Source organism: Typopeltis vanoorti, chromosome 10 (assembly GCF_054136105.1).
Source record: "Typopeltis vanoorti isolate ZY-2024b chromosome 10, IOZ_Tvanoo_1.0, whole genome shotgun sequence".
Taxonomy (NCBI): domain Eukaryota; kingdom Metazoa; phylum Arthropoda; class Arachnida; order Uropygi; family Thelyphonidae; genus Typopeltis; species Typopeltis vanoorti.
Window position 1 is genome coordinate 22,194,957 of NC_143558.1, and position 11,232 is coordinate 22,206,188.

Consider the following 11,232-nt stretch of genomic DNA (forward strand, 5'->3'; position numbering starts at 1 on the left):
GCTGAAATTAACAATGAAAGTAACAATGGAGAAAATCGGTTGCCATTTTAACAGTTAATTCGATCCATTTTTGTAAGTTAATTGTTGAGTTCGCGTTGTTTTAGAAACCTGGTAACATTGCTAAAATTGTAATATTAACACATGCATTTGTTCATTATACGAATAGCCAAAGTAATATTAAACAAATTCAAAATGTTAGATATCTGTTTATCGTATAAAAATGAAAATGCCATCCCTTATTTCTTTGGCCCAGGGACTTGCCATGTCTATGTCTATCAATCCGGCCGTTCTTTAGTTAGTTTAAGTCTGAAAGTGTAAAACTCCCTTCTTCTTGTGAACTAACTTACCTTTAGTGGAAAAATCCTTAACCCTAGTTTTTCCAAGCAAAGCGAGTCATCGCTACCGATTTCTACAGAAGCGGTATAAGCGAACATATATTTCTGATATTTGAAATATATTTCAGTTTCATCTGGATGAAAATGTGATGAAGATAGAGAATAAACGAAACTGACGATCGGGAATATGGTTGAGAGGCTTCAAAACCTTTTTTTTTTTTCCCTCTCAATAGGCACCTCACGAATTGAAGAATACGTGTGTGGGTTATGTCTTCACAAGTTTATAATGGTTACTTATTTAATTCATAATGTAGGAAAGATACGATATTCAAAACAAATAAAAAATAGGCTAACGAATTAACAATTCTGATGAATCAGAGCAGACGATAGGCCAAATCTCATTGTTAGATCTAAACAATAAACACTAAATGATGTAAATAAATCCAGTAAATTTCAGATGCATTGTTTAGTTTGTTACGTCATTTTTCAATGAAATCTGTTTTTAATTGTTTACAGATTGCTACAGCAACAAATTCGAATGGCTCAGGAATCCAGTGGAAATAAGTCCAGCCTCGTAAATGCTGGAAGTAGCGGAATCAGTCCGGACGTAGGGGTCAGCGGAGTGTCCCACAGGCAGACTCCGTCACAGCATCGACAGTCGGCCAAAGAAGCCAGCGAAAATACCAACAGCAGCTGTGAAAGCTTCGGCGGCAACAGCATCGCGCCTTGTAGTCCCGCGGCCGTTTCCACAACATCGGAATTCAGTTGCAGCCCTCCTCCCGTCTCTCCGCCACCACCTCCTCCTCCTGCTCCCCCGTCCTTCGTCACGCACTCGGGCTCTCCGAACGTGTGACGAGAGTTTGCTTCGCAAAGCGTTGTTTGCAGGCGGCTACAATAGGTAGGAATCCGTTTTGACTAAACGCGAGAGGATGGTCCTCGTTTCAGGTGATACCGGAATGAGCGCAATTGTTGAAACAAGTCGGCGTCCGCGGGGGTCAAGAGAGAATTTCACCAACATCCACCTCAAGTTGTGACCACTTTTTTTTTTTTTTTTTTAAACCTGTAGTTGACTATTTTTAAAAAAATGACGTCGCACACTCTCTGCAAGCGACGTTTTTGTTTTTGAAGTGAGAAACGTACACTTTTTTAAACAATTGCAGCGCGCGCTAGGATTGTATAGTGTTAAACACGTGTGTGTGTATGTGTTGCGAGGAACGCATTATCTTCTGATTCTATTACCACGTGATTTATTGTCAATTTTTATTGAGCGAATGCGACTGGTTGTACAGAACAAGGCTTATGTAGTTAAGGTATGTTAAAATCAATGCAAAATTTAACTCTTTTTTTTTTTTTTTTTCCAATATGGTTTATGGGGAAGGGAGTTTATACATACAATACGTTGCTAAATATACACACGTAACCACAGTAATAAGTTTTTTAATAAGTAAATATTTGGTGCTAAGTATCATAGGACATCGTCAGTACAGTTAATTCAAACAATACTACGAATCACATACAGTTAGGGCGCATGCTTACAATGGAATCCCTCTATGCGTGCAGTAGCGTGTTATAGAATTACATTAAAATATATCTGAAAAAAAAAAAGGTTACATTAAATTCAGATAACATATATAAAATTATTTTACATAATTTTATATGACACTTTCCCATACTTTAGGGATAGCAAGAACGTCATTACGGTTTAGATTTGGTCTGTGAAGTAGGGCTTCAGCACTTTCTTTATATAAACTGTCTGTCCATAGTAAGACAATTTACAGGAGCATGGGCCTCGTACACGCCAGATAAATTGTCCTGTAAAGTATCCTACTATGGACAGACTGTGTGTGATTTCTAGTATTGTTTGAATTAACTGTACTGAAGATGTCCTATGATACTTAGGACGAAATATTTACTTATTAAAAAAATCTAATTACTGTGGTTACGAGTGTATGTTCGGTCATGAATGCTGCACAGGTTTCATTATAAACAAAATACAATACGTTGCTTAAGTTTCCAATTATTAGTATTATACCCTCTTGTCACCCGGATTTACAGGTTTTTATCCCGTCCATCTGTTTTAATGTCCCCCCCCCCCGGTATAAACAACTATAGATAGCCTCCGTATCCAATGACGTGAACAAATTCCTTGATCCCAATACGTTGTACAGCACAACTGTAGGGAAGATAGACGAAAAATGGACTTGTTAATTGTTACTCGGTGTTGGACTACAGAAAATAAAGCTGAGCTCGGTTTTGGGCTCCCTGCTACAAATCTTAGTCTATACCTGTTGCGGATTATAACGTGTTTGTTGTCATACTGACTTTATGTTTATGCCTTTCCATGTATAAAGTATTTTTTAAAAATGACGTGTAGATACTGAATTTTTTTTTTCTTTTTTCTTTTTTTTTTTTTTTTTTTTTGAAAGAGGGTCGTATTGAACAAATCGGTATCGTCTGGTAAGTACTGTGTAAATAAAACAAATGAATATTCAAAAATTTATTTAATCTTCCATTGACCATGTTCAGTTAACTTTTTTTTTTTAAGGCTTGAAAATTGTCCCTCGGGATTCATCCATTTGTTTCAGTAATAAAATACCTTGTACTGAAGATGCTCATGACACTGAGGCGAAAATTCTACGCTAATAAAATATATTACGTGAGTTTACATCCGGTATAATAATTATTAAAGTTAACCTTGATTAAATCCCAATATTACTACCGTATATTAAAATACGTAAGATATCTGATATATTGTTAAAAATAAATCAAAACTTCACAGGCGTATCGTAACATCAAGTGTTGAACTCTGTAGTTTATTTTTGTCAACGAACAGCTGTAACAGGCTTATAATTGTACTGAGTTGGGTGAGCAACATTCTCATACCAAGACATGTCTTGTATGCAAAACAAAATTCTTTATAGCCTACGCAATCACAAGTTGTCCTTAATACTTTTTGATTATCACATTTCTAGACACTAATCTAACAATATAAATATGTTGACCTGGATTTAGAGAATGGAATTGATTGCTATCACCTTTAACTTTTGCGTTATATTGCATATTGAGAGGAAAAGGAGAAACATTATATGAATCTGATTGCGCAGATACCGTCAATAGGTTTGTTGGAAAGCCTTCTATGGGTACAACCGATGCACTCTATCAGCGCCTCCCCCCGACTAGCAGAATCCCCCAAAAGTGGTAAATCTGCATTTCACTAAAACTAATATCGTCCATTTCTTCATTGGACAATATACGTAATATAACTGCTACCTGGTGTACAACTACTGTCGTCATGGTAACGTGGAAGTATAAGACTACATTTAGACAGCTGGCATAGGAAACACTGATCCTGCATGGTATACGCAATCAGAACTTGTTGCCATGGAAACATAAAGGCATAATTTCTTAGCCATTCAAAGACAACAAAAATATTTTATTCATACATACAGAAATAAATATTAATGTGAATTTTATCTATTGGAAAGTATAGGAATCCCCAATATCATTGGACTCGTAGTTTCCTAGTGGTGTTAGGAATTCTACTTATAAAATTGAGTATTCACCACAAGATATCTATTTGTTTATTCCCATAATGACTATTGAATTCAAATAAAATAAAATAATTTATACAACGCTTTATATTTAATGGGATTCAAGTGCTCCCTCCCACCCCTGGTGTAAAATATTACACTTCTCTGGATTAAAAGACTTTTTTTTTGTTGTTTTTGTTGATCTTTATTTCGAAGCCTGGTAAGTTGTTGATGTTCGCATTACAGGGTATTTATTGGTCTTAAAGTACAGTCAATACATCGAAATGTATGCACTCAATAGGTGGGGCACAAAACAATTATCTAGACGATTAGTATTATTTACTAATAAGTTTCATTATTTGATATTATATATCATTATTCTTAAGATTTTTTTTATTTTGCGATGTAAAAAAAACTATCAAACAAGATGAAATGAATAAAAAATACTATTTGACAGAAACTATAAAAATACAACAATATCGCTTGCTAGATCCCAGCGAAATGCATTTGTGTTGGTTTCCATAGCAACCAAGTTGCTTATTTCTCATGCGACTGTATTGTTCTGGTATTTAATAATATATTAGGTTTAATTAGCCTATTTTTTAGCCTGTGACTGCTTTAAATTTTTTTTGTAATGAATAAAAAAAATTATTAATAATAATTAAAATAAATAAAATCATTATATGCGCTAATTTCCAAAATATAAAGATTGACGTAATAGACACTAATAAAAAATTACAATAATTCTAAAATAATTCAACTTGCACGTAAAACTTTATTTTTATATAAAAAAAAAAGAAATGCACTCTTCCTAGTCAAGATGTTGCTTGGTTAAGAAACCGTTTTGATTTTCTGCGAAAATTTTAATTACTACAGAATTGGTGACACTTATATACTTGGATCGTAAAAAAAAAAAATTGCTGATTATTTGTTTTTGTTTGTTTCTAAGTGCTATCTATTTATTTTGTACTTAACGAACTCTCATTTTTCGTTAACTATTGTTATTACCAATAATATATGTGTACTCTCGACATACACAAGTGATTGTTACTAAAAAAAAATAAAATAAAATAAGTTATCACTTGTGGAAGAAAATTGTGTATGGTGTAGTTTTAACTGTTTGCTTTCTGTATATATGAATAAATATATATATTATATATTGGAAATAAAAGAACTCAGTTTTCCATTTATTTATTTTTTCTGTGTGATTCTAATCATTGTTTAATGAAAATGCAGGCTAACAAAAAAAAAAAAAATGTTGATTTCAGTGCTGAACACCGGCATGTCATTGTTGAAAGAAATCGATTGTTGATAATATAAAAGTAAATAATGTTTGCTAATTCATTGTTGTCTATTTGTTCTACGGAAGCCTTTTTCAACCACGTTTTTTTTTTAAAGAATAACTGACCCAATTTAATCAGATCTCTGCTAACTATGCAAACATCCAAATATTTAATAAACGCTTACAAATAATGACATTAGTATTTTATGCTTTTTAATATCCATTTAAGGATTTAAATATTTATAAAAACAAATTTATATACGATAATCATTATTGAAATATCTTCAAAAATATACCGTAATCTTTTTTTATAGAACAAAATCTGCATTTATTTTATTTTATTTTTATTTCAATGTAATGTAGCAAACTAGACGATATCTGACAATGTTATTTTCAATATCGACTAACGCAATAGAATGAAAATATTGCTATGATAAATTCATTTATTTTGCCACCGGACGAGAGAAGCCAGCTGCGTTTTACATGTCGGAATTATTGGTTCTATTCATCATTGTACTTGCATCAGTGCTGGCAGTCAGGAAAAATTCCAATTCAGCTAAAAAATATTAATGCTAGCATATAATAATGCAAATAAATATAAACTGATCAAATCCAATATTTTTCATAATTATTCTTAATTATATAATAAATTTGTCTGTCTAGCAAAATTCCTGTGAATGCTCTAGTCGTAAAAAAAAATAATAATAATAAATAAAAAAATAAATAAAATAAAAAAACTTTCTGCTGAGTCTCATCCCTGTTAGCATTCAAACCATGTCTGACTTATGTGTTTCAGGTTTCCTCCGTTTCTCATCATAAGGGAAGAATATTTATTTCCCCTTATAACATATAGACCACTGTCACGAAAGGTAGACAAACGCTCTATATACCGACCTGGCGAAGGCGATACAAAGTAGGTTTTTGCTACTCGGAACACTCTGGTGTGACCTTTAAGGTCAATCGCTCGAGTGGTCTGTCTTTGCTCTTTGGAAATCAGAAACCACTTATATGCGGGGTCGTAGCGAAGCCCCTATGGCTTCGTCACACAAAATATTTCAGGATGTGCGGCACCCTTGACGGTCTGCTTGACCTTACCTGTTCGGAAAGGTCAAGGACCTCGCGTTTAGGCACTGAGAGTGCCCACGTGCTAAGAAAGGTTACACCCAATTACGAAAGCTAAAGTTTAAATCCCTCTGTCATAAAGAGGATAAAAGAGAGAAAGTAAGAATGATGGAAAAAAGGCAATATATTTCTGCCAGTGGCTGCTGGCACTCGATTTGGCTGCCTATTTGAAACTTGCTTCTGCATAGATGGAAAATAACGGACATTTAGAGATTTCGAATCTTTGTGGTATATAATTGGCCTGCAACAATAGGCTGTGTGTAATTAAAGGCTAATGCATAGCCTATGTAGAATTAAAATATTAAAAATTTCGAATCTGTGTGATATATCAGCCTGCAATTATAGGCTAATGTTCCGGTTATGTGTAATTATAGGCTAATACTTAGGCTATGTAGAAATAAAAGTTTAAGAATTTCGAATCTCTGTGATATATCAGCCTGCAATTATAGGCTAATGTTTCAGATTATGTGTAGTTATAAGTTAATACGTAGAATATGTGTAATGACTGGTTAGTGCGTAAGGTATGTGCATTAATAGGCTATCTACATTATAACCTAACACGTACGTTATGTAGCCAACGTGTTAGCCTATTTAAAAGTTAAAGTATTTCGAATCCATGCATGTAATTAGCCTATAAATATGGGCTAATGTATAAGATATGTTCATAGCTCACGTTTTACCCTTTCACTGCACATTAGCCTATAGTTATGCGCAACCTTAGGTACGACATATTAGGTACTTAGAAAGAACATAGTTTCGAAATTCCTAAACTTTTAATTGAGCATTGCCCAAGTGTTACCTATACAGAATTAACAACTTCCGGATTTGGAATCTGTGTGGTATATAGTTAGCCTGAAATTATAACTTCATGTTCACGCGGTGTATACGCTAATATGTAAAGTATGCATAATATGGACTGCGCAGCTATAGGCTAAACAGTCTGTAGACTGTAATTATAGGCCAGGACTTAATCTGTGTAGGTTAATGATGGACGCATTATTTCGACCAAACACACACTCCCTCTGGTACTCATGGATTGCTTAAAAATAACTTTATGTTAACAGAAATCCTGAAAGCTCTTTCTGGCTGCCTCAGGTACCTCCCCGGCAGTCAACTCTATTCATCTTTTAATGGACATGTCAGGGCGTGAACTGGGGATCTGTTGGCATTATCGTTTTCTTTGGAGGGTTTTTAATGCAGTCAGAAACACGGTACACCTGCTGGTCCTACCCCAGTAGCCAGATCTCTGAACGTTAACGATGTCTCCCCCAACTCTAAGATGCCTTTAGGGTTGATTTGTCTTTCGTGGACATGCGAGAAAAGATGAGGTCACCACTCACACAATGCCTTGAGCAGAATTTTGGAAATTTCGTTAGCTAAAAAAAAAATAAATAAAAGTTCATTTAAATATTAATTTAAATACTTTTTTAAATGTCCTTATTCCATTGTAGCATTCGCAATACTCTAAGAATTAAGCCTTAAAAACGCACGGGATGGTTCTTTGCACTTCCTCCATATTTTCTTGTTTACAACCTTGTAAAATGTGGTTCGTCCTTGAGGGGGCAAAGCCGACGATTCTGAATGAGGTAGGTAGTCACCGCCCAAATCCCGCTGTTTTTGACTTCCATACCTTTCTGTCTTCTGTCAATCACTTCTCTGTTGGAGAAGAATTCAAGTGGATTGCTTGGGAGGGGAAGCCTTTGGCTTTCTTTCACCATTTCTTTCTTTCCGTTTCGATTCTTCCATTGTTTCTTTTTATCTTTTTTTTTTTTCTTTCTTTCTACTTATAAGACTGTAACGAATCTTGCCGAGGGTGTTTCACTTAATTTGGACAACAAGATAAATTAGATCTTCCCTTTTCCCGTCTTATAGAAACAGTGAGTTGGTTAATCCGTAGCGATCAGTTGTCACCTAAAAGGTTCACCCTTCCTTTGAGCATCTGGACCGAAAAACAAAAAAAGGTGTCATTCGTTGTGAGCATGCGCAAAAATATCAAAAAAAAAAAAATCTAGACTTTCTACTTCCACTAAAATAATGCATTTTTTTTTCAGAGTTGAAATTTTTAGTGTAATCTAGACTTGGATGCAGCCTCTGAAGTAATACCAAGCACCTTACCACTTAGCTACTTGACAATCTTGACAATAGTAATATACATTGATACTGTTCTTTTCCATGCCACTTCGTAGGCACAAATAGAACCTTTTGGTTGTCATGGAAACGTAAAAGTATTACGTCACATAAAAATCAGATTGATTTCCACAGTACGTAAGGTGAAAATAAATGACTCTTGGTTCAATTGTTATGATAGTGATGACGTCACAATACAAGAATGCTACTCTGAATCGTTCTTTTTATGATTGTTATAATTTCAATTTTCTTACCAATAGTAATAATAATCATAAATAGTAAAACAATAGTAATTTTAAGAATTGCCTCACGGAGCAATTTCAAACACCAAAATCACTGCGTCAATTCTTAAAATAATAAATTAAAATATAATTCTGAAAACTAAAAAATTAATAACAAAAAATTAGGTTGTAATCAATGTTTTTTTTTTTTTAATATTTACATCATTGTTGGTCCTTTTTGTTGCAATTTTTTAAAAGCGATTCTATTGAAATACACCTTTAAAGTTCCATAATCACGAATATATAAAATCCAGAAAGTTTAACGCTTTAGGCAGACAACAAAGCATTTAATTTTGTAATATTTGTTAATAATATTGTTGGTCGCAATCAATAAACAAGCTCTCATGTTACTATTTCTACCTCCGTTTCTCCCTACCACCTCCACCCACCACTCCGCCTCCTCTTCCTCCACGCTCGTGCAGCAGATCCACGCTCCCTTGCAACCCAAGATCAAGACAGGCAGCCAGCAATGACACGCCTGCCTGTAATTGAGCCCAAGCGGGTATCATATGCGAAACATGTAGTTTCCATTCCACTCGAAAACAGTTTTACATATCATGCTGAGCGTCGGGATTCAGATAACCACAGTTCTGCACCCCTTCATAAACGTATAGAATAGGAGGATGTGTAGTCACGCAATGAAGAAACTGCCGAGATAGATAACAAACCGACCGCTTTGCAGTATCCACCCCTAGGCCTGTATGAGAATTCATAAACGTACCTTGAGACGTGGGAAAAAATTGGAAACAAACGCGGGGGACGGAACGAGAGTTCCCCCCCTTGTAGGAAACACTAGCGGTAGCCCATGCTTTGCGTGCTGCAAAACTAGAAGATGGAAGCACGGATTTGCAAGATCCATCATACGAACAACACGTGGGGTTCAGACACTGTAATTTTACACCGGTAACGTCACTTTAATTGCCAGGTTCATGATTTGATTACAGGGCACGTGGGAGCCATGCGTCACACCGCGTGGCTTGTTCACCTAATGGGGTGTATGAAGAGACGTACAGTTAGTTATGTAGGAACACGGTTAGGTGTAAATGGGGGAGGAGGCTTTGGTTTAGAGGCGCGTGCTGGGTAAAATGGCACACGCTGGCTAACGGTTGTTTCAGTGGGTTCCTGTTTTTTTTTTTTTTTTAATCCTGTTTTTGTTTAAGTGTTTATAGTTAGCAATACATCGTATAACCTGCTTCACGGATCATAGTGATTTTTGCGTCCACTTAAGGCCTTCGTTAAGTAGGGTGTAGTGTCACATCGGGTGATGAAAATCATCTCCCCATGCACTGGCGGAATACAAACCCATACCCTGTTAACTGTAGAACGGAGAATATCCGAAGAAAGAACGCATTGTTAATAGCTTGTCATAAGATATTTGAGCAGACGAACGAAATGTACACACAGAGAAAGAGACATTAATTCCTGTCGAAATTAATCAAAAGACATTAATTTTCCATTGCTGTAAATTTGAAAAGGATTAGAAACAGAAATATATTTGAGTAGACGAACTAAATGTACACAGAGAGAAAAGGACGTTAAATTTACTATTGCTGTAAATTTGAAAAGGATTAGAAGCAGAAATAAACTTGAGCAGACGAACGAAATGTACACAGAGAGAAAGAGACATTGGTTTACTATTCCTGTAAATTTGAGGAGGATTAGAAACAGAAATATACTTGAGCAGACGAACGAAATGTACACACAGAGAAAGAGACATGAATTGTACTATCCATATAAATTTGAAAAGGATTAGAATCAGAAATATATTTGAGCAGACGAACGAAATGTACACAGAGAGAAAAAGACGTTAAATTTACTATTGCTGTAAATTTGAAAAGGATTAGAAACAGAAATATACTTGAGCAGACGAACGAAATGTCCACACAGAGAAAGAGACATTAATTCCTGTTTAAATTAATCAAAAGACATTAATTTTCCATTGCTGTAAATTTAAAAAGGATTAGAAACAGAAATATATTTGAGCAGACGAACGAAATGTACACAGAGAGAAAGAGACATGAATTGTACTATCCATGTAAATTTGAAAAGGATTAGAATCAGAAATATATTTATTTGACACTGTAGTTCAGAAAACATTGTTAGATAGTTGCTAACGCAACAATGAAATAATCAAATAATGACTTCAGTTCTTAACAATGGTTTAAAGCAACAATGGTGATTGTTAATTTGTTATTACGGCTTTATTCTATCTGTTGATATTGGTATAAAATTTAATTATTTTAATTTCATTGTTTAAAACGCATTGTTTTTGTTTTACTCTTGTTTTTTACATTGAATTTATCACAGCTGTTAGTTTATTAACTAATACTTTGTAGATCCTCTTCGTTCTGAGTCATTAGTAATGTATTGTTTGTCTCTCTTTATATTTCTTTCACTGAGATACCTCTTTGTGCTTCAATTTCTTGTACGACCCTTAATCATAGAATACTAAATTATTCTCCAAAGTTTAAGTTTCTTTGAGTTGTGTAGTTTCTATTTAATTATAAAATATTTGGGTTTAAATATGGTAATTAAAGTAGGGTTAATTTAGCAGA

At 34.5% G+C, this 11,232-nt stretch overlaps 1 protein-coding gene across 1 annotated transcript in view; it reads left to right on the forward strand.

The window, feature by feature from the left end:
* Nucleotides 1-1,691, forward strand: part of LOC150102221 (uncharacterized) — a 69,561-nt gene extending 67,870 nt beyond the window's left edge. Inside the window, exon 2 of the mRNA XM_090399692.1 lies at nucleotides 852-1,691. Coding sequence (XP_090255818.1) covers nucleotides 874-1,188 — 315 coding nt within the window. The 5' untranslated portion in view covers nucleotides 852-873 and the 3' untranslated portion in view covers nucleotides 1,189-1,691. The remainder of the gene's footprint in view (nucleotides 1-851) is intronic.
* The last annotated feature ends 9,541 nt before the right edge of the window (nucleotides 1,692-11,232 follow it).